Raw genomic sequence first — 24557 nt, forward strand, 5'->3', positions numbered from 1 at the left:
TTAAGAAAATGCACTGACCAATCCTGCAAAAGACTCTATAGTGTTTTACTGAGCATTCATCCTGATCTGTTTGCAGGGAGGTTAGATGACAGGTGCAATTGCTGGGCATTCATCCTGATTTGTTGGCAGGGAGGTTAGACGATGTTTGCAATTTATTAAGTTTTCTTCTTGCAAGGGGGTTAGATAGGGTCTGCAATTTACTGATCATTCATTCTGATTTGTTTGTGGGAGAGTGGGAAGTTAGATGGTGTTGTGTCAAGCAAGTGTTATCCCATACTTTCGAATGCATGTTCCCACCACTTTTCTTATTGCAAAACTTCCTATTTGGGAAGCAGGTTTGTTTGTTTGTCAAGAACTCTAAATAAACTGTAGTTGCACAGCCATAATGCACTGATATGTAACTGAATCCCACCGGAAAAGAGTGAGTCTGGAAGCACCTCAAATCACCATCTAAAATTTGCATGACCCACACTTCTCAATGAAGGCCAAAACCTCCAATTCAGAAAACCTGTTTCTTAATTTCAGAAACTTCTTAGTGATTGAAAGAAAAGCACTTCAGTATCATGCCCCCAAACCCAATCTCCCACATGAGCCTGCCCCTAAGCCTTAGGCCAAACCAGACATAATTCTTAAATGCATGTTTGCATTTGATATCCAGGTTTTGTAAAATGCAGATGGCATCAGCTGGAGGCCTGATTAATTGTTGGTATTGCAGCAGGCACCCTCTTTTAAAGGTACTATTTGCATTGAGAGGAAATCTCCCAATGGCAAATTTCTTCAAAGGCAAATGCCAATTTCAAATGAACGATTTCCCTTTGGACCACAGTAGAGGAGGAAAGGGTTAACAACGCATCGTCTGCTGTGATACTGCTAATTTATCAGTCTCCCAGCTGATATTTGCATTTAAAAAGCAAAACCCTGCAGATTATATACAAAGACACATTTATAGTGCAATCTTATACATATCCACTCAGAAGGAACTGGACTTATGCCGAGCTTGCCACACGGTTACTCTCTGCACATGTTACAAAATAACCATCTGGGAATCCTCAGTGGCATAGACATCAAGGCCACTCTTGGAACAGTGGGAAGTGTCAATGCTTTGTTGCCATCACTTGGACAACATTTTAAATACAACTTTATTCTAAAAGTGGCTTCTATAGCACAATTCTCTCACCTATTTTCAAGGCATTTCCAATTTTAACTATTCAGGTTTATACCATTCCTTGCCGCACGTCCCAGATGTTCATTTCCAGAAATGAGCTACAAAGGTTCGTGTTTTTAGTACCTTGCTGCCCAACAGCCAGAATATTTACTGGAATTTCTTTTCTATTGCCAGCTTTGATCTCAGCTGCCCCTGCATCTTTTATTTCAGAATGGCTCAGAGTACTTTCAATTTCCTCTGCCTGGAAGAGGACAAGTTATATGTGATGGATGATCCCTATCTCTGCAGTTTTGAAGCTCATTATAATTTACTGCACCATATATGTCAATAGGACAGGTACAACTGTAGAGTGCCATGATAAACAGCGTGCACATGGGTGTGTGTGTAACGTTTTATTCCTCTCCTACTCCCAATTGATTGTGCGTTTGTGTGTGTGATAGAGTCATTTCCCCCCTTCTCATCACACTTCTTAAATCATTCCCATCAGCTGCTGCTGTGAACTCTCCCTTTGTCCCAAAAGTGGTCACTGGAGAGAGAGTTTTGGGCTCTGAAACAGCACATTCCTTTCTGAGCTCAGTTCTTTACTTGTTCCCTGCCCCCTGCAGTTGCTTTGGAAGGGAAGAGTTATTTGGAAGGGCTGTCCCCCTGCTTCCCATCTAGGCTCCTAACGTGTCTGCTGCCTGGGATCCTCCTCTATGAGGACAGATGCAAATCACCTGCTTTCCTTATGTGGAACCATTCGCTCCATCTGAAAGAGCATGGTCAAACTAGAATTAAATTAATGCTTGAGAGAGCAAAGCACATTCTCTTAAAAAAGAAGGCAGATGATAAGACAGTAGGTTAGTGTGTATTGTAAGGCAGAGGTGGGCAGAAGAATCTACTAGGAGACCTCTGGGTGAACTGCAGTAGATCAACAAGGATTTCTGACTCCTAATTGTTTAACAACAGCAGAAACAAAATGACTCCCTGCACCCCACCCTAAATTATACTGCTGAAATTGAAAACTTGGGGTAACCGGGAGTGCATTTTTGTGTGGGCTTTTTAAAGTTTTGGTACCCAAAACAAATCCCAGGGCTGCATGCCCACCATACATTTAAAGCACATGATTTCCCCCAAAGAATCCTGAGAACAGTTGCTTGTTAAAGGTGCTGGGAATTGTAGCTCTGTGAGGGGTAAATTACAGTTCCCACAATTCTTTTGGGGAAGCAATATCTTTAAATATACAATGCACACAGGCCTGTACTCAGAATTCTTTAATTCCAAATGTATGTCTTTTGCCCCAGACTCCAATGGGCAGATCTTGGGGGTCTGTTAAAAAACAAAGTATATCCCGCAAGCCTGAAGTCTGCCTACCTCTGCTGCATTGTATAGGATGCATGTGAAACTTCCATAACAAAGGCAGGAGTGGGACATGTGTGTAGTTCAAGATGCAAAAGAGCCTACAGTTGAAAACCTTAGTTCATGAATAGGTATATTTCTTTGGTACTTACTGCAGTGATTATTGGAAAGCTGACCACAGCACTGAGGTAACGATTTGCTATGAACCAGCAGCAACTGGCTATTGCCCACAATACACCCGAAACAAATCCTGACAACAGATAAACATATATATTATGTAATATATTCAAAACAAGTGTGACCTGCAACAAACTGTTGCAGCATGGAGTGTTCCTGTTCAGGGTTCCAGTTATGACCCCTTTCAGGATACTCTACCTCCCCTGCACGCACACACACAGCCAGCTGTCAGCCAGCTGTGGCCGCAGACCATGTTCAGTCCTCACTGGACTGTTTTTGAGTTCCCCTTCCTGATTTGCAGCTCAGTATCTTAGCCACGCTTGGAGAATGAATTCGCTATTAGTATATATGATTTACACTATGCAGACAATATATAATGAGGAAAAACCCATTTACTTATGCAAAGGTATTGCACGCTACATTCACCTGGGAGCTAGCTTAACACAGCAGTTTTAGTTATTTTAACAAAGACCAGGATCCTACATTCATGGCCTTCCTGACCATAGACACTGAGAACAGAACTCAGTGTATTCCCCTGAGTGCATTTGATAGAGCCCTTTGGTGTCTTACACAGAATTACCAACCTTCACCCACTGTGCAGTCCAAAAGCACAGGGAACTTTTACACAGGAAATGGCTCTCAGGTATAGGCTGAGTAAATGGCTTGATAAGAAAAGCAGTCTACTCTAGATAAATGGCTTGATGGTAAAGAAAGCAGCCTACTCTACAATCCAGTTCTGTTGGAATCTGAGGATTTAAGCTGATAACGTGTTACTGAAAATGTGCTAGCTGTAATCCAACAGGGCAGAATCACCGGGGGCCTCCTACTATGGGAAGGGCTGTAGCTCAGTGGTAAAGATGCAAAAGGTGCCAGGTTCAATCTCTGGCCCCCTGCCTCAAACTTTGGAGAGTTGCTGCCAGTCAGTGTAGGCAATGCTGAGCTAGATGGATCAATGGTTGAACTCAGTACAAGGCAACTTCCTATGTTCTCTGTCAATGGATGTGACTGGCCATATCTATATCAGAAATGGGTTAGCTCTCCCAAGCTCACCTCAGGTTAATTCAGAAACAGTCCAAGATATTTGGGGGGGGGGGGAGGAAACTTTCTCATCATTTTTTTCTGAGCCACCCTGAGGTCCAGGAAAGTATCCACATGGCTGGTCGATATCCCTGTTGGAGAGTGCTCTTTTTTCTAAACAACTGAGAGTGCTGGCACTGGGGATGGTTAAGTTACACATACACAAACTTAAAGCCACTGCCCTACCTTCCAAAGCCCTGCACATTTTCTATCTGAACTTAAAGAGGAATTGGCACTGGTGAGATGCTGAGACTCGTAAACTAGGACCTGAATGCTTGGGTTTAGATACAAAGGCGAGTGCCGTGCTCCTTGCAGCCTGTGGGGTGCCTCTGAACTAACAGGAAAGCTTGGGGCCCAGAGCATACCAATACATATGGACAGTTACCATGCAGATATATTACAAAGTTATTTTAGTTGCCCTTCACAGCTCAGCTTCAAGGACACGTAGAGATGGCAGTTTATGACTGAGACACGTACAAAGGCAAGTGATCTGCCCCAGAGAGATTACCACTGATACATTTCTGAGGGCGATTATACAACACCAGCTTTAGTGTTTTTTGAGGAGCTCAGGTGGTGATGGTGGCCTGAGCTTACTCTGCAGCAGAAAACCTCTTCTTGCATGCAGGCGCAACTGTACATATCTTTAAAAATGCGAGCACGTTCCTTGTCGAATGAGCTGATCAGAGGTATCCTTCCACATGTAACATGCTCCTTTTGTATTTACATTGAACAACACACTGTTTCTGGGGGAGCCAATGTGGTGCCCTCCAGATACTGTTGGATCCAGCTCCTATCAGGATGGTGGGAGATAGAATGCAAAAGCTTTTGGAGGGGGCTACTTTTACACTACATGACATTAAAAGCTCCCCCAAATAAATACCTTTGGTTTCAAGAGGCTCTTCTGTGCAGGATAGCAGTCTCTTCACTCTCAAAGATACCTAGAGATTGTCAGACTGGTATACTCCAACCACACTGTGCATTTGTCTAATAGCAACAGAATGAAGTATATTTGATAGAAAGTTATATGTGCTTCAGAATTATACCTGGGATGATGGCTTCAGGAAAAACTTTAGGTCTATTTTTCATTACTGCACAATAGATCAAAAAGTAGATGGTACTTGAAAGGAAGATGCCACTGAAGTGGGCAAAGACGTAATCTAAATCTGAAACAAGAATTGAAACATAGCCATATATATAGCATGTATTTAGAAAATTGACATTGATGCTGAACCATATTCTAAAAGAGATGCAGTTACTCCAGGTAAGGTCTTGCTCATACCCTAAAGGTAAAGGTGTTCCCACACTTGTAGTGCAAGTCGTTTCCGACTCTTAGCGTGACGTCTTGCGACGTTTTACTAGGCAGACCATATACATGGGATGGGATTGCCAGTTCCTTCCCTGGCCTTTCTTTACCCCCCAGCATATGCACACTTATTATACAGCCACAAGAGTGGCTGTATACTATAGTCAGCATGGATTTTTCGCATTCCACAGTGTTAAACTGAAAATACCTCTCATGCCATTCTGATGCTTTCCACAAGCTCATTTCAAAACAAAACCTTACAAACCTTAATAGTCCTGAACTCAGAAATGCTTGCTTAACAACCCTCTACATTTTCATGGTGATACAGAAAACAGACAGAGAGAATCAAGAGTTCAAAGTGTAAAAACCCAGACCCCCTTCTGAACTTTTTTCTGTCAGTGTTCTCATAGTCTGTTGAAATTAATTAAGAATTACCTGTAATCCTATTACTGACCTTGCCCCATACTCTGACCTTCATCTTCTGCAGTTTAAAAGTTACAAAAATGCCTGGCTGATTTTTAATTTAATAAATCAGCCATGTTCACAGAATACCTGTCATCCTATTACTGACCTTGCCCCATACTCTGACCTTCATCTTTTGCAGTTTAAAAGTTAAAAAAATGCATGGCTGATTTTTAATTAATTTAAGAAATTTAGTATTGAACTGAATGATAATGTTGCGCATGCTCAGTAAGAACCAACTGTCAGTGTTCTAAAAGCCAGACTCACAGCTGCTGGGCTTGCCTAATCAGGGGGCCACACCACACCAGACCTTTGTTTCACGTGACACAGCCATGGCTTCTGGGAATAGTTTGTGGTGCTGAGAGGAGACTACTATTCCCCTGACAGAGCTCCAGTGGCCAGAGTGGTTTAACAGTCAGCCGCTCTGATTGAAGCTCTGTGAGGGGAACAGGGCATCTCCTAGAAACTCTCAGCACCCTTCACTAACTACAGTTCCCAGGATTCTTTGGAAGAAGCCATGACTGTGAAAAAAGTGAAAGTGAAAGAAAGGTCTGGTGTGGAAGTGGCCAGGGACAGCTTTGGTTTAAATTTGGGTGGGAGGCTACATGTGCCTTCTGTAGAATTAAAAGGTGGGGAAAACCCTGAAAAAGAATGATACTGTTCACAATGGTTTCCTTTTGGAAAGGGGAGCTTCTCCTCTGCACAGTGTCCACCCACCCAATCCCCTTCCCTCCCCTTCCCCCTTTCCCTTCCCCAGGTCACTTTCAGCTATCCTAAGCATGATTGCACAGGAGTAAATTGCATTGAAGTCAAAATGCATGCAAATGATCAAACCTGCCCTCCCCTCCTCCTCCTCCCTCCTATCCCCTCCCTCTTGCTCCTTCCCTCCCCTCCCCTCCCCCCCTCCCCTTCCAATCCCTCCTCCTCCCCCATGGTCCATTTTACCTATCCTAGGATTACGACCTGGGAGACCAGGGTTTGAATCCCCACATAGCCATGAAGCTCATTGGGTGACCTTGGGCCAGTTACTGCCTCCCAGCCTCAGAGGAAGGCAATGGCAAACCACCTCTGAATATTGCTTACCACGAAAACCCATTCATAGGGTCGCCATAAGTCGGAATCGACTTGCAGTCCACTTCATTTTAAAACATGATTGCACAGGAGTAAATCCCACTGAACTCAGTAAGCATGCAAATGATCAGTCCTGCCTTTTCCCTCCTTTCCCTCTCCCTTCCTCCTCCTTCCTTCCTCTACTCCCCTCTTCCTTCTCCCCTGCCCACTCCAGGCATCCCTCTGCCTGGTCAGTTTTACCTATCCTAACCATGATTGCACAGGAGAAAATTCCACTGAACTCAATAAACATGCAAATGATCAAACCTGCCCTCCTCCTCCACCTCCTGCCTGCTCCCATTGACCTTCTCCCCTCCCCATCCCCTGTGGTCAGTTTCACCTATCCTAAACATGACTGCAGAGGAGTAAATCCCACTGAACTCAATAAGCATGCAAATGATCAATCCATTCTCAGCAAACTTGCAAAGGATTTGTTACCTCCCGGATTACCATTTCTTACCTCCCAGATTAAAAAGCAGAGAAATTCACGAATAGGCAAAAAATGTTGCAGTTAAAGAACGTACCTATAACCAACAGATATTTCTATCAAACTTTTAAAAAGTTAAAATATTCAAAAGTGACTACCTGAACTATATCAATTGTTTTAACATTATTGCTTCCTCTCTGCTAAAACAAGATCAGCACAGCACGTCTTGTTTCTGTTATTTGGGCTGACTGCAGGTGTTGCCACCACTCACCATATGCTCAGAAGCACATATTACCAATTTTTTCCAAGTGACACAGGAAGTGGATTGGACTGTGAAAGACCAACCCAAATTGTGTTTGCATTTTGACAAATTTGTAGGGCAGTACAATATCTCAGAGAGGAGATCAGGTCTCCTGTTCTCCTGGTGCATTCACTATAGCTGCCCAATTTCCCTGCTTTTTAAAGTTTGATAGAAATATCTGTTGGCTATAGGTACGTTCTTAAACCGGAAAGCTTTTTTGCCTATTAGTGAATTCATATAAAGCCTTCTGAGCTTTTCCGAAGCTTTGATGAACAATTTGCTACGTTTATAGGTACAGGGTTGGCACCAGGCATGACTGGGCTCCTGGGCATCAGCCTGCCCCGGGCCCACAGCATCACAGTCTCCAACTCTCCCTCCCGGTGCACTTAAGGTCACATCCACACTACACATTTAAAACACATGGCTTCCCTCAAAGAATCCTGGGAATAGTAGTTTTTTACGGGTGCTGGGAATTGTAGCTCTGTGAGGGATAAAATACAGTTCCCAGGATACTTTGTAGGAAGCCATGAGCTTTACATGTATGGTGTGGATGTGACCTATGTGTGCTCCTAATTCTTCCTTTTGAATTTGGCATTGCAACTTTGTCTTGCATCTGATGTCATTTTATTTATTTATTTATTTGATTTATATCCCACCTTTTTTCCCAGTAGGAGCCCAGGGCAGCACCAGATTACGAGCAGGTGGGTGTGGTTTAGAGCAAACCATGTCATGGGTCAAATGAGGCCTGCAGACTGGAACTTCCTCACCACTGACCTAGAGAATCTATGCTATGAGGTGACTTCATACATTTTTATGATCAACAATAATAATAGAGAGAGGCTTTCTCCTTCCCTTCCACTCACCATGAATGAGCACAATTCCCAGTGGGTATAAAAATGTAAATGTACTGCCTTCAAGTTGATTCTGACTTATGGCGACCCTATGTATAGGGTTTTCATAAGGCTGAGAGGCAGTGACTGGCCCAAGGTCACCCAGTGCGCTTCAAGGCTGTGTGGGGATTCAAACCCTGGTCTCGCAGGTCATAGTCCAACACCTTAACCACTACGCCACACTGGCTCTCCCAGTGGGTATAGATTAATTTTAAAAGAATTAATCTGCCTTTACCAAACTGACTTGCTCCTGTATATGTAGTTCCATTCTTTCTGCCATGGTCCTTGATGTAAAGCACAGGCACAAAGCTGGAACCGTACAATATTCCAGCTACCACAGCCAGGGAGCAACCTCTTCCAGGAAAAAAGAAAGATAACAATATTACAAACTCAGTTACGATTTGCATTACAACATTCATTGCTGGTTTGCAGTGCTGTTGCAGAAAACATGGAACCTTCTGAGAATTGCTAATGGTTTTCTAGAAACTGCTGTCTTGGAAGAGATGTCGAAGTCCTTACCACTGGTACAGACTGATTACAGTTTGCCATCTGTACTGCCTTGTGGAGCTAATCATAGACCATATCCGCACTACATATTTAAAGCACTATTATACTACTTTGAACAGTCATGACCACTTTGAACAGAATCCTGGGAACGGCAGTTTGTTAAGGGAGAGTTGTTAGGAGTTGTTAGGAGACCGCCTTTTCTGTTCACAGAGCTAAAGTGCCCAGAGTTCCCTGGGATGAGGGATTGATTGTTAAACCACTCTGAGAACTGTAGCTCTATGATGGGGATAGCAATCTCCTCATAACTTTCAGTGCCCTTAACAAATTACAGTTCCCGGGATTCTTTGGGGGAAGCCATGACTGTTTAAATGGTATTATTTGCTTGAAACGTATAGTGTGGGTATGACTCTAGAATTCATGACACAGGAAGCAACGTAGGCTAGAGGAAAATCACCAGAAAGCACTGGAGAACTTACATGATTCTTTTTCCAAATGGAGAAAGATTATCCACCCATGAGACATCACTCCTGTTTTCATCTCTGTGTTCAGAAGTGTTGATTGACTGTTGGTGAAAATGAAAGCTACGAAGTCTAAGATTTCTGAAAACATTCAAACCTGGATTTTGCTAGGTATGATAATTCACTTGGGGACAGGGAAGGATGTCTGACAAAGTGGTAGCTGGTATCCCAATACCTGGTAATTCCCAACCAGGACCTACGCAGACTTTCTTTGAAGATGTCCAAGGAAAAGGATTCCTCCAGCTTGCCCCATTTATTTAATTTTTTAACTGATAACTGAACATCACTGAGGACTATATCCCGATCTTTTGTCTTAATATATCTTTGTGTAATTTAAATGCTTCCTAACCTTAGTGGGCATAAAGAACCGTACTCCCTCTTCTTTCCAACATCCTTTACAGATGTGAAATATCTAATCTTTGTGCATGGACTCCAATAAAATTGAAGAAATAGCCTCACTGCCCCCTTATGATTAGCCCAACTACACTGATGTGATGCGAGTACATTAAGTCCTCTCCATCCCTATGGCTGTGTTTAATATTATAACAATGCACACACACCCAACACACACCACAACTGCAGCTATGCTGGAAGGAATTGTATTAATCTTGTGGAAATTAGGTTTGTGATTCAAAATATGCTGAACAGCCTCTGCACTGCTGTCTTTGGAATAGAGTTGATCCCAAAAACAGAGAACTGTTCCATCTACTTTTCCTGATAAGACTTTTCATTATCCTTTTGAGTGTTCCCTTTGCAACCTATTTCTTGAGTTATGGAAAGTGGCTTCAAACTTTATATTCCAGAGGCTTATTTTGTTATTATTTAATATATATTTAATATCTTTTAATGCCACAGTGGTGGTATTCAGTGGTTTTAATGGATACCACCATTTAAAATACAGCAGTCTTACATTTTAAATGTTAGATTCCATTTTGGTTTTTGTTATTAACCCAGTTCTCTTCTTTGAGATAAACTGGATCTATTTTCTAATGTTTTTGCTGTCTTTTCTTTGTCCAGTGCCCTTCAAATAATCCACTGAACAGTCTGAGAACTGAGCCTTGCAGAATCCCATGTGGAGCAGGGCAAAAGGAAACTGGGGGGGACCTCATAGGGGCTACTACAAAACCTCTGAAAGCAAGCGGGTGGAATAAGTTCTGCGTAATAATGCATTTTTCCCCAGTGTAGAAGCATAACATTGGCAAAAATGAAACTTACGTTTTCTCTTAATAAAGGAGTTCTTTCTGATGATGGCGAAGAGCTCTGAACATCACTTTTTATGAAAAGAAATAGGATGGTGCTACAAATGACACATTATCAAACAACGTCAAGATGATGCAGTATTTTATGCATATAAAGATTTATGCAGCACATATTTTAACCATGTGTCTTCCCTACATTATTTTGTTGCTTTTTATAAATTGCTAAGACATTGTCCTTTAATACTCACGACAATTTCATAAATGGTGCAATCCTATGCATATTTACTCAGAAGTAAATCCCACTGTGCAAGGGGACTTGCTTCCTACCCAGGATATATAGTTAGGATTGTAGCCTTACACACATATGCTCATCTTCAGACTCAAAAGGATTGAAGATTCACTTTGTTTCACTTGTTTTTAAATTCAAATCACTTATTGGTGTTTTAACATAATAGTTATTAAGAAAAATATGTGTTTTTTTAAAAAACTACCTTAATACTGAAAGTCCAGCTCCGATGTAATTTAAGACTGGTTTTGGTACTTCTTCTGGGTCAATTCCAAACCAACCAAACCTGTGAACCGGAAGGTTACAAAACAATTTTTAAAAAGTTTTCAAAATGAAACAGAAAGGACCGGGAAAGGTATCTAGTTTGCATAAACATATTGCACATGGCTCTCACAAGCACAATAGCATGATAGCTAGGCAAAGAACACTGAATTTTTCCAGTCACCCAATATTTCAGTTTGACTTGTTCTAGTCAGTATGCTGAAAGGCTAGACATAAAATATATAAATAAATACATTCCTGCAAGCAAAGATATCTAGATCCCATGTACCATCTGAGCAATCAAAACATTGTATTGAAAAATTCTTACTTAGCTGCATTTGAGGGAAATCTGGAACACTAGAAAAAAATTCACAACTCTTTGAAAATAAAAGCAACCATAAATTGTATCCTAATTACCCGTAGAAGCATTTAATCCAGCCTATTCCCATATGGCCTTATTTCAAGTTGAGCTCACCCAAAGTACTTTTCTGTAAACGCACGTTTTGACATTATATTTGGCACACACATAATACCTTCTTGAAAACAGCCCTGAGCTCCTGGTGGGAGGAAGGGCTGGATATAAATCAAATAATAAATAAAGCATCTTGCGAGTGTATAAATACGGGACAATTACATCAGGATGGAAGTATCCATATAACAGGTTGTTTGCAATGTTGATGTTCCACTCCCACTCGCAGAAAGGGACTTCCCCTTTCTCTCCTCTCCTCACTCCATGTGCCTCCAAAATCTGCTCCAGAGGGCTCCCTACCCTCTGAAGCAGATTTTGAGAGTGTGCAGGGGGCTGCAATGGAGAGGAGGGGGAAGTTCTTTTGTGAAAATGGAAGTCAACTGGATGAGAAGAAAAGCAGCACTTCTGTATACAACCTCTTAAATGGATACTTCTGTTCTGATGCAATTGCCTACAAGATGACTTCAATGGTTCTGGGTCTGATCCTGTGAGCAGAATCATATATTACAACTAAGTATGTTACGGAGAAAAAAATGCTTTTGCTAAGACGTTGGCCTTACTAATGGTGATTTTTAAATTAAATGTCACAAATATACAAATGATGACTCATAGGTCAAGGTTGAGTATGCAGCATGTTTACCTTGAGCTTGCCCAGCCAGTTAGCAAGTTAAAAGAAGCCCAGATTAAGAGGCCAAGGCCTAACCCAATGGTTTTAACAATGGGGACCACTGTTATATTACCTGCACAACATGGAAAGAACAAACGCAAAATACATTATTAATATAATGTTACTATAGTATTATTAACAATAATGATAATTAGTGCTCCCACGGCAACCTCACTGTGTTCTTTCAACAGCTACTGTGGTCTAGTCAACATAAGCAAATCTAAAATAATCCCACTAGATTGGATCTACAATTTGTCAGGGCCCAACCAGTGTTTTTCCTGAAATGATTAATGCCACACTTGCCACTCTTTTTCCAAGCAGGTAGAGTTATACCTGCCATTAAGCAAAGAGACATGAAACATCAATCAGGAAAAAAGATAACACTACATACACTGAACACCCACAAATGATAGTTAGAAACAAAGCAAAAACTTGCAAGTACTAGAAGAGTCTACCATTGGAGAGATATTGTTTTTAATGCACCTCCATTGTGCAATAACATTTAATATTCCAGACATGCTGATTTACATGGCAGAGGGTGTTAGACAAAAATAACAGAATACAAAAGCTTTCTCTCCTCATGTTAAATAAACAGGTGGGGTGGGTGGGGAGGGCATGGGGATGGGTGGGCTAGCTTCACTCTCCCCAGTTGCCCTCCATGAATTTTTCCAGGGTTCTAAAATGTGCAGGAAGTCTCCACGAGTACAGGAATATTGCCCTTCAACCTGTGCAGGACAATCAGAATGTCAAGTGGGAAGGGCAAAGTTAACACACATGTCCATGCACCCCTCTCATGTTTACTTAAGATGAGAGAATGTTTGAAGAGGGCTAATATCTGCACCACCTCTGTTACAACTGTCTTGGCCTTAGCAATTATACTTTTACAATACTCCTGCAATTTACAAATTGTATATAGATTCACAAATGTGTGTGGGTATTAAAGTCTGAAAGAAAAAAAGTATTACTGCAACATTACCTGTAGCCCATAAAAAGCCCCCCACCATAGCAAGAGGCCAAAATCTAGGGCTGTTCTGAATAAGGTTAACGATTAAAGAAACTATCCAGATAGCGGCACAGAGAATCCACTGGAAGAACATTCCTAGAACACAAATAAATCCAAGAATAGTTAAGCAACATTTGTAGGCTCTTGTTTAGTTTAAATCTATATTCACTAATAGGCAAAAAACCTTGTGGTTTAAGAAAGTACCTATAGCCAACAGATATTTCCATCAAACTTTAAAAAACAGGGAAATTGGGCAGCTATAGTGAATGCACCAGGGGAGCAGGAGACCTGACCTCCTCTCTGATATTGGACTGCCCAACAAATTTGTCAAAATGCAAACACAATTTGGGTTGGTCTTTCACAGTCCAATCCGCATCCTGTATAACTTGGAAGAATTTGGTAATATGTCCCTCTGAGGATATGGTGAGTGGTAGCAAAACCTGCCATCTCCAAAGATGGAGAATTACATTTTTGTACGTTTGTTAGTCTTATTTATTTATTTATTTTTATTTATTTATTTATTTAAAACGTTTATATCCCGCTTCAGTTCCAAGGAATTCTAAGCGGCAAACAATAGCATAATAAAACAACATAGTACAGTATAACATACCAAACAAGTTATAAAACATTATAAGAAATATACAGTATATCACACATTACAATTCAAAAGCTAACCGAAATAAAAAGGTCTTAACTTGGCGACGGAAGCTAAACAGAGAAGGGGAAGAACGAATTTCCTGCAGAAGAGCATTCCAAAGAGTTGGTGCCCCCACTGAGAACAATTTATTCCTAATGCCCGTCTGGTGAATTTGGGAAAAGGAGGGAATATTAAGACCAGGGTCTAAAGAAGATCTTAAAGGACGGGCCGGTTCATAAAATGACAAACGATTTGATAGATAACTAGGACCTGAGCCCGATAGAGCTTTAAACATTAAAACCAGGATTTTAAACTGAACTCGATAGGAGATTGGAAGCCAGTGTAGTTGTTTTGGAAGCGGAGTAGTGTGAGCTCGGACGTCCGCCCCAGTTAGCATCCTAACAGCTGCTCTCTGAACCAATTTCAATTAGCGGAGTATTCTAAGGGGAAGACCTAAATAAAGTGAGTTACAATAATCTAGTTTAGACGTGACCAAGGCATGGGTAACCATGGTCAAGTCAGAAAGCTCCAAAAAAGGACGCAATTGGCGAACTAGCTTCAGGCGGGCGAAAGCGCTTCTAGAGATTGCAAGAACATGAGCCTCTAGAGTGAAGGCCGAGTCTAGGAGAACACTGAGACTACGGACTTGAGTCTTTAATGGGAGTACAACTCCGTCTAATATCGGAACATTCCCTGTTTCCAACTTAGTTTGATGTCCAACCACCAGCACCTCTGTTTTATCTGGGTTTAGTTTAAGTTTATTCTGCGTCATCCAGGTCTTTACTGCTGTTAGACAATTGTTTAATGGGAGGATGGCATATTTTGTATCCGGAGGAAAGGAAAAATAAAGCTGGGTATCATCAGCATATTGGTGAAATCGAATTCCAAACCTCCGGATGATCTCTCCTACGGTTTCATGTAAATGTTGAATAGCATCGGTGAAAGCACCGAGCCTTGTGGAACTCCACATGATAACGGCCAGGGATCAGAACTAAAATTCCCAAGCAATACTCTCTGTGATCTGCCCTCCAAGAACGAGCGGAGCCACTGAAAAACAGTGCCTCGCAAGCCCATCTCGAAGAGGCAGTCTAGGAGGATGTTATGGTCGATCGTGTCGAACGCTGCAGAAAGATCGAGGAGAACTAGTAAGGACACATTCGCCTTGTCTAGCTCTCTCCGAAGATCGTCTACTAAGGCCACCAATACAGTCTCAGTTCCATGACCTGGCCTAAAACCAGATTGAGATGAGTCAAAGTAATCCGTCAGCTCCAGAAAACTCTGGAGTTGCGCGGCTACAACTCTCTCAATGATTTTACTTAAAAAAGGTAAGTTAGAAAGGACGAAAACTGTCTAAACAGGAAGGGTTCAAGGAAGGCTTTTTTAATAATGGAATAACAATTGCTTCTTTTAAGCTTCCTGGAAGGTGACCTTGCTGGAGGGAGGCATTAATCAACTCACTGATCCAAACTGCGAGTCCCTTTCTGGACTGTTTTATAATCCAGGAAGGGCAAGGGTCAAGTAGACAAGTGGTAGGTCTCATCCCTTCCAAAAGGTTATTTATATCTGCTGGATGTACGATGTGAAAAGAGTCTAAGGTGGCAACGCAGACATGAGTGGCAGGGAGGGGGTTGGAAATTATAATATTCTTAGTGTCAAGGTCGAAACGGATCTGAGCAATTTTAGTACTAAAGTACGTGGCTAGTTCTTGGCAACGAGAAGCAGAATGATCAGGATTCGGCTTATGCTGGTCTTGGTTAAGTAAATTCTTAACCACCCGGAAGAGTTCTTTTGGTCGGCCATCAGCAGATGCAATGGTGGCCGAGAAAAAGGTTCTTTGAGCCGTAATTCTAGATGACATATAGTCTTTCAGAAAATGTTTTGTCTGAAGATGGCCGCAGGGGCTCCGTGTCTTCAGCCAACGGCGTTCTAAGTCCCTATAGGTCCATTTCATATCAGCCAACTCCTTAGAGAACCATGGGGCAACTTTAGATTGAGAGTGTGTGAGAGGGCGTAACGGAGCAATAATATCTATAGTTCTGGACATTGTATTGTTCCAGAAATCTACTAGATCAACAATAGACTCGTTAGGTCGAGGAACTAGGAGTTTTTCAGCAGTAGATAAAAAAGTTGTTGGATTTAATAATCTTTTTGGACGAATCATTTTAATGGGATTCTTTCCTGTAGAAGGGGTAAATAGTGGTGGAATTTTAAATTTAATTAAATAATGATCCGTCCATGGTAATGGACGAATAGATAAGTCAGAGACTGCTAAGATCTCTTCATCTGATCCTGTGTAAAAAACAAGATCAAGAGTGTTTCCAGCTCTATGTGTAGGTTCCTTAATTAGTTGAAGAAGTCCTAAGGTCGACATAGTTGTCATAAACTCTCGAGCCGCACCATATAAAGAAGAATTAGCATGAATGTTGAAGTCACCCAATACTAACAGTTTGGGGGACATCAACATTAATTCCAGGATCGAATTCGATAGATCCTGCAATGTGGACGTGGGGCAGCATGGAGAACGGTAGGTCAATAAAATTACCAAATTATCCTGGTTGCCAGATTTTAGACTAAGGACTTCGAATCCAGGAGGAGATGAAAGGGGGATCCTAGTTAGGGAGATAGTCTCTCTATATACTATTGCCACCCCGCCTCCAGGATCGCCAAGTCTAGGTTGATGTATAACCACGAAGCCAGGCGGGCAAAGACTAGTCAAATTAACTCCGCCGGCTTCGTCTTCCTCTTACTTTGCTTCTTTTCTGTGTTACTACTATTTCTACAGAGAATCTAACCTAGAAAATTATATTTACGAGTAGCGCTGTGACTAGTGACGCAGCTGGGTCAAAGCCGAAAGGAAGCCCAGAGGCTGATGTGCACAGATGCGAAAGGAGAGTCCGGAGTTGTACGACGCACACAATAGGAACATCGAATGTGAGAAGCATGAACCAGGGAAAGTTAGAAATTGTCAAGCAAGAAATGGAACGCATCAACATTACAATACTTGGTGTGAGTGAACTAAAATGGACGGGAATGGGACATTTCCAATCAGGCAACTACAAAATATTTTATGCAGGAAATGAGAAATTAAGAAGAAATGGGGTTGCTTTAATAATGAGAAGTGAGAAGTGATGTAGCAAGAGCAATTAGGAGCTACAACACAAGGTCTGAGTGAGTGATATCAATGAGATTAAATGGGAAACCTATCAACATAACCATCATCCAAGTCTATGCTCCGACGGCAAACACAGAAGAAGAGGAATTGGAGAGATTTTATGCAGAAGTACAGGAACAAATTGATCACACACCAAAACAAGATGTGCTAATAATCATGGGGGATTGGAATGCAAAAGTAGAAGAATTAGGAATTGTGGGGAAATGGGGCCTAGGAGACTGAAATGAAGCAGGAGAAAGACTTATTGAATTCTGTGAACCCAATGATTTGTTTCTTGCCAACACAGTTTTTGAGCAACCGAAAAGACGACTGTACACATGGACATCACCAAATGGTCAATATAGGAATCAAATTGATTATATAATTGGTAGCAGAAGATGGAGAAGTTCCATGTTTTCTGTGAAAACAAGACCAGGAGCAGACTGCAGTACAGATGATGAACTGGTCATATCGAAAATCAGAGTAAAGCTAAAGAAAACCAACAAAGCAATCATAATGCCAAAATACAATTTAAATAACATTCCAGAAGAATATAAAAATCAAATAAGGAAGAGGTTTGAGGCTTTAAAATTAGTTGACAGAGAACCAGAAGAACTATGGAATGAAGTCAGAGACGTTATCATGGAAGAATGCAAAAAGACAATACCTCTAGTTAAAAAGAGAGAAAGACCTCAAGGGATGACTAAACTCTTAAAATGGTTAAAGAGAGAAGGAAAGCAAAAGCAAAAGGAGATAGAAACATGGTCAGAACCCTAAATGCAATACAGAGACTAGTACGTAGGGACAAAGAGAACTATTACAGTAGTAACTATACAGAAATAGAAGAGGACAACAAAAAGGGTAGAGAAAGAGCCCTGTTCCAAAAGATTAGAGAAATGAAAGGGAAATTTAAACCAAGAGTAGGGATGTTGAATAATCAACAGAGGAACACACTGACTAACCGAGATGAAATAAAAGGAAGATGGAAGCAATACACTGAAGAACTCTATAAAAGAGATGCAAGGATGACAGATTCATTCACAGAAGAACCGTATGATGAAGAACCAGAACTTTTAGAAAGCGAGGTGAAACCTGCTCTTAAAATACTTGGAAGAAACAAATCACCAGGAACAGATGGCATGCCAATAGAATTGCTACAAGCTACTGAGCCTGAATCTGTCCAAATTTTGACAAAAATCTGTCAAGAAATATGGAAAACTAAACAATGGCCCACAGACTGGAAGCGTTCCATATACATCCCAATTCCAAAGAAAGGGGATCCCAGGGAATGCAGTAATTATCGAACTATTGCCTTAATATCCCATGCAAGTAAAGTAATGCTCAAGATTCTACAACAAAGGCTCTTACCATACATGGAGCAAGAAATACCAGACGTCCAAGCTGGATTTTGAAAGGGAAGAGGCACCAGAGATCATATTGCAAACACACGTTGGATAATGGAACGGAGCAAGGAATTTCAGAAGAAAATCACCCTGTGCTTTATAGATTACAGCAAAGCCTTTGACTGTGTAGACATTGTTACTGAAAAGCAACATTCAAAGTATACTTTGTTGGGTTTTAAAAAAGCATGCTGTCTGCTGCAAACAGAAGCAGAGGCCATTTGGTTCCTAATGTTTACACTGACCCTTCATATGATGTGTAACATCTAGAAAATGTCAGCTACTCACATTGCTGAGTGGATTAGTCAAATATGTAATCCCATTTATAACAATGTTCTTTGCTTGCTCTTTAATGGCAGCTAGGTAGTACTGGCATTGAGAAGCGGCTTAGATTAGATGACTTCCAACTCTGTGATTCTATCAACTATCTAATACAGTCATTTTTAAAGTATGTGGAAATTTCATGGCATGTATTATATTTCGGAAAAGCACAATAGCACAAACATTTACCGTCACCAGTGTCAAATTTCTTAACTGGTACAAAGTTTGTTCCAAATAAGATGACAGCTATTGCTGAAGAGGAGAAACCAATGGTTAGATCTGTCACATTGCTGCTGACGGAGCTGGTGTTTCCTTGCCAGCTGTCCATCTTGGTACTTCAAGTTGGACTTGACTTCTTAAGGAGCTACTTGGATCCTGTTTTTGGCAGCTCTGGAAGTAGAGAGGTAAATAGAACAAAGAACACACATGGGCACAAGAATCACGCTAATAATCATCATCCTAGAATTCGTTTATGATTATGACTTCTAATATGTTACTGTGGATATTGTATAATAAGGCTAATTCTAATATTCTTCATAGTAATTCATAATAAGAACAAGGCTTTTAAAAATAAGAATTATAACTAACAAAGATATTTAGGAAGGCTACATTTTCAAACATATATTGTTTACATCCAATGAACGGAAGGGGAAATGGGTCTTTGCCCCCTGTCCCCAGTGTTGATGCACCAGGCAGTCCCCCTCCTGATTTCAAGCATTAAGCATCATGGCGGGTGCCTACACACTTACAGCGGTATGAGCACAGGCTTTGTACGCCAACAGGAACTTCAAAAATGCAGGGTTTCCAACTGTGTGCAGTTCATACAGTAGCAGACACGGAGGCTCCTCTTTCAGATGTTGTGCCAAATACATGGTGGGCCAGAGCCATGGGCATGGCAATGTTGGAGTCCAATTGGCTTTCTCCTTCACTTTTTCTAAACAAGTGGTGGGCATCACTTGTGAACATAATTTTAGGGTTTTTGATTGCTTTCAACACATCTTATAACAATGTGCAGGGAAGGAAAGGTGTGGAGTCAGGACCTGGCATCCTTGGGCAGCTGCCAGAGGTTCGAAGCCCTAGTAAGGCCGACTGTTGATGCCTGCCCTTTGCCCTCTTTAAAAAATGGGGAGCTGGCATTCTGAGTATGTCAGACTCCTGTATCTAGCTACCATGTTAAATTCCCACAGTGTCTCCAGTTTAAAACCATTCCGGGAAATTAAGGGATAGCTACGCCAGTCACCAAGCGCAGCCAGGTAAGCTTTCCATGGATTCTGATAGATGAGGGGGCCCATGATAGGACATTTTGCCTGGACCTGCCTCAAATCTGGAGCTGGCCTTGACAGAAGAAGGCCCCTATTGCAATGCCATTTCCTCCCACCTTCATTTTAATGCCTACCTATAACATCTGAAAAGAGCTATACAATCTTTTCATTTTGCAGGCTGTGGAACAGAAAACAAAATAATAAATGTGTACAATGCACAGTGGAAGCCATCCCTGGCTGGCTTGCTTGTTTGTAAACATAACTTATATACTGCTTAGGGTAACAAAATCTCTAAGGACTTCATGTAAATTACAACCCAAAAATCACAAACAAAATGCCAAAAGGTAATATCAAAAATGCAAGAAAAATCCAATAAAACGTTAAGAAAAGTATTAAAACAGAAATCCTGAGCAGCACGAGGGTAAGCCTGACAAAGCAAGTTTTCAAGCCTACCACAGTGAGAGCCTCCTTAATTGCACGAGCAAGGGTTAGTCCGCAGAACTGTTCACATGCACACTTGTTCCACGGTTGTTCACTTTTACACTAGAAAGTTTATTTAATCCTTAACTTGATAACACTGGCATTTGTGGAAACCTGGTTTTTCTTTTTTCTGCTTGACTACACAAACCTTGATCTCACTTGTGATCACTGAATTGTCTCTTCGGATATTATACCATTCACAAATTCTAAAGCAGGGATGACGAACCCGTGGCCGTCCTTGTGAATGTTGGACTCCAACTCCCATCAGCCCCAGCCAGCACTGCCAATAGTAAAGGATGATGGGGATTGTATTTCAGCTGCAGCTTCCTCATCCCTGCTTTAAGGCTTGCTTGCTTTGCAACTCAACAAGGGGTAAAAAAAACGCTGGCTTTGATCTGTTTCTAATTCGGTTGCTGGAATCTACATTCACTTCCTTTGCGCTTTGCAAGCATTTGCTCCCCTCTGAAAGTTCGTCAGCTGCTCTTACTAGAAATCCAGATCTGCTCCTGAATTTACTTACAAAGCTTTCCTGCTGATCCTGATTTCTGCTCTGCTTGTCAACGCCAACCTGCGGATAGGAGCAAGGAACTCCGCCCTGCACTCATGTGATCCAGCCACCTCCTCCCCCTTCCCCCCCCCGTACTTGCGGAGGCACGTTCATTTTGGGACACATTTTGTCTGGGGACTGGCCACGTTTGTGTGTTATGTAAGCTGAGAACCGAAAAGGAACGGCCAGAGAAACTACAGGATTAAACCTGATTCGACGCTCCCTTCCTTTGCTGGGTCAACTGCAGTTAATGTCATGCGCGTGCTCCAACAAAATCACGAGGGCAGGAGCAAAGGGGAAGAGGAGGGACGTTGGTTTAATTTAAGGTCGTCTTGCCACAACAACATTGTTAAGGAGGCACGGTAACTTTTCTCCTACTGGGGACGAAGAGAAGTTCCTGAAGGAGAGTCCTATGCAGTAGTGTTGTGGCAAATTCAGAAGTGCAAGGTTCCTTTATTATAGTCCTGCTATGCCCCTGCACGACCACACGCCTGCTAAGATTAAGATTTACAATAAAATGAGCATTTAGTCTCTTACTTTGTTTAGAGTACTTTATCTTACTGATGCATTTCAATTATCAGTGCAGATCTCCATGTGATGCCTTTCACCTAAATCTACTATCTTCTGTGCACTGACATGGGCAAATGTATTAAGTTGTTGTAAGGTAAGGAACTTCCTTTGCTGAGTTTCCGTTCTTGGTTGTCATACTAAGACACAGAGTAACTGCATTCCTTCCCTGGTGCACTTTCTCCCACAACAACAGACATCCATAGAAGCCAGTCAGCACAAGAGGGGCATGTATTAGCTACTGTGAAGAGTCTTCTCAGTGGCTGACTCACCTTTCTCTTTGATTGACTCCAATCAACAGGAAAGGATGTTGGATGCATAGGGAGCAGTTGGGACCCTGCTCAGATGTTGTTGATCTTTGGCTAAGGTGGCTGGGGATGATGGGAGTTGTAGTCCAACAACACCTGGGGACCCAAGGTTGAAGAATGCTGGCCCTACACTGACGCAACTGCTCTCCAGGCTTTCAGGCAGGAGATTTTCCCAGCCCTACCTGGAAACACCAGGGATTGAACCTGGGACCTTGTAGCATGCCAGGCAGATGCTCTGCCACTGAGCTACAGTCCTTCATCAGAACCAGGAGGTTAGCAGGCAGATAGCTAATAAGATAGACTACACTTGTGTGTATAGTGGTTAGTGTATGACTAGAACTAGGGGGAGGGGAGCTCAGGTTCATATCCCTACTCAACAGTGAAGTTTACCTGGTCAGCCTAGCCTACCTCCCTGGGTTGTTGTTAGGGTAAAAAAACAGGGAATTAGTACTACACCATGAGCAACTAGGAAGAATGGAGGCATGCTAACATCAGCAACAATGACAATCTATCTGAAGTACAGCACCTTGTGCCCACATTTTTTGTACATTCAGTAAATGCATATGATGGGATGTGGTATCATAGCAGACATTGCTCCCAATTAATACAAGTTATTTAAAATCCGTGTAGAGAGAGTCCTGGTGTGTTCCACTATACATACTAACAACTTTCTCTATTTGAAAAGCAGAGTTCCCAGTTCTTCCCTCTGTAAGGATCAGCTTCTCTTCGTATGGTCATTAATTGATGATGATGATGCCATGACTGTGTGTAGGTTGAAGGCAGATTCTGCTACTGTTTGATGCCACATCTCCCACATACATTCATGGAATGCATGAAGAATGTATATAGCACTACACCAGCCTTCCCCAGCTTGGTGCCGAGAAGATGTGCTGTGGCTGATGAGAGTTGTAGTCCAAAACATCTGGAGGGCACCACATTGGAGAAGTCTGGGCTATGCACACAAGGATATGGACAAAACAAATGTACACAGTGGTCCCCAAAGGACCTTGAAATGCAGGAGGTACAGTCTGAAGCCAATAACGTCACTTACAGAGGAATAGACATAGATGAATCATGATGAACGGGGTTTTTCTTTGGTCAGCCTTGCAGTAGTTAGCTCTAGCCATGGGTGTCATTTACTGAAGACAGAGGAAGCAATGTGATTACTCCTTGGGAGATTTATATTCCTGGCCAACTCTCTCAGTCCTTCAGACTGTTTTATTACTGTTATGAATTATTTGGGCTACATCTGATGAAGTGGATGTTGGAACTCTGCAGGGCTTAGTCCTCTTGTCATATAAACTGAGTGTAACCAGTGCTTACCTGCAGTGGCACATTGTCGTTGTTGCACTGCACAGTGCACTGTCTTTCAGGAAACTGCAAATCTTTTCAGACCTTTTGAGCAGGACCAGATCTATAGGCAGGCCATCCAGGTGATGCCCTCAGCCTCAGGCTTGGAGTTCTAGGGAGTGAATAGCTTGGTTCAGCTGGAACTCTGCATGTGCCCTGAGACTAGGGATGGGTGAGAATTTCGATTCAGTTTGCATTTCAAGCAGAATCTATCAAATTCGCTCTTTCCAAAACAATATGAAAATCAAAACATAGCCATTCTCTGAAATTTATTAGAATTCATTAGAATTTTGGGATGCAGTTCGCCAGCTAAACAATATTTACAAAAATGCATGTATTAGGGGAAAGTGTGCATAAAATAAATAGATGAGTGAAAATAACATGCAAAAAGGCATGATGTGATGAGTAATGGCTTGTAAAAATGTGTACCTTTGTCATAACTGCATACAAAAATGTTTATTTGGAGAAGTTTGCACTAAAGTGGTGGAGAATTTTCATGATGATATTTTTTTAAAAAGTTCACAGATTGCTGTAGAAATGTAGAGAACTGAATTTAACATTAGAAAAGTTGGAAACTGAGAGACCCAAAATTCACTGATCTTTCCATTCCTACCTGAGACTATGGGTGCTTCCTGATGACCTGTTTATTGAGCGTTCCTCCTGATTTGTTTGAGAGGCTAGATAACATTGTGTCAAAGGAAGTGATTCCACACTTTCTCATTTCATTTTCCCATCACTTTCTTTATCACAAAAAGTCTGATATTTTGGGGAAGCAAGTTTGTTGCACAAGACCTCCCAATCCACTATGTCTGCGAGACCTGAAGTTGTTGGTATGAATCCCACCTAAAAATAATGACTGGAAGTGTTTTGTGTGTGTATGATTTGGCTTTGCTTTGAACAGTGAGTACAAGTGCCATTGTGGTAAATTAGAGAAAGCAATTGTAGTGTAGGCCCTCACTGAGTTTGGTAAGATGATGGTAAGGAACAGGCATGAACAGTACATTGCAAGCCACAGACAGGAACAAGTCTGCATAAGCCGAATGAATCCCACTGGAACTGGTGATACATCTAATGCAGGTAATACAAGCAAGATAAGATTGAAATTTATTAGGGCTAATTTCCCCAACACTGAGCAAGGTAACACTGGTATTTTTAAGGTCCAGTGCAATAATGTCTGGGGCATGCAAAGATCCATAAACTGATAGTTCTGTGAATAAATGTGCAAGGCATTGTTTCATGTGAATGTATGTACATATAGTCAGATGAAAGCTAGACAGACAGATCTGGTAAAATGTCCTCAACTATCCTGAAACAAGCAGTACAAGCAGTTCATCTTCATATGTAAAGGTGGCAACACTGATCTATGTGGCCAGC

General features: G+C 41.6%; 1 protein-coding gene across 5 annotated transcripts in view; it reads right to left on the reverse strand.

Moving 5' to 3' along the window:
- TMEM144 (transmembrane protein 144) overlaps positions 1-21209 on the reverse strand; it is a 23238-nt gene extending 2029 nt beyond the window's left edge. The window contains exons 1-11 of one of the 5 annotated variants that reach the window (XM_061584400.1): positions 20932-21208; positions 19419-19603; positions 18859-19059; positions 13134-13256; positions 12131-12230; positions 10966-11046; positions 10491-10572; positions 9234-9319; positions 8486-8604; positions 4801-4920; positions 2656-2753 (exon numbers count right to left, since the gene is read on the reverse strand). In XM_061584400.1, coding sequence (XP_061440384.1) covers positions 2656-2753; positions 4801-4920; positions 8486-8604; positions 9234-9319; positions 10491-10572; positions 10966-11046; positions 12131-12230; positions 13134-13256; positions 18859-18997 — 948 coding nt within the window. In that variant the 5' untranslated portion in view covers positions 18998-19059; positions 19419-19603; positions 20932-21208. The other 4 variants (XM_061584402.1, XM_061584397.1, XM_061584401.1 and 1 more) reach the window with 4 other exon arrangements.
- Positions 21210-24557: the final 3348 nt, after the last annotated feature.

This window comes from Rhineura floridana, chromosome 9 (genome assembly GCF_030035675.1).
Source record: "Rhineura floridana isolate rRhiFlo1 chromosome 9, rRhiFlo1.hap2, whole genome shotgun sequence".
Taxonomy (NCBI): Eukaryota; Metazoa; Chordata; class Lepidosauria; order Squamata; family Rhineuridae; genus Rhineura; species Rhineura floridana.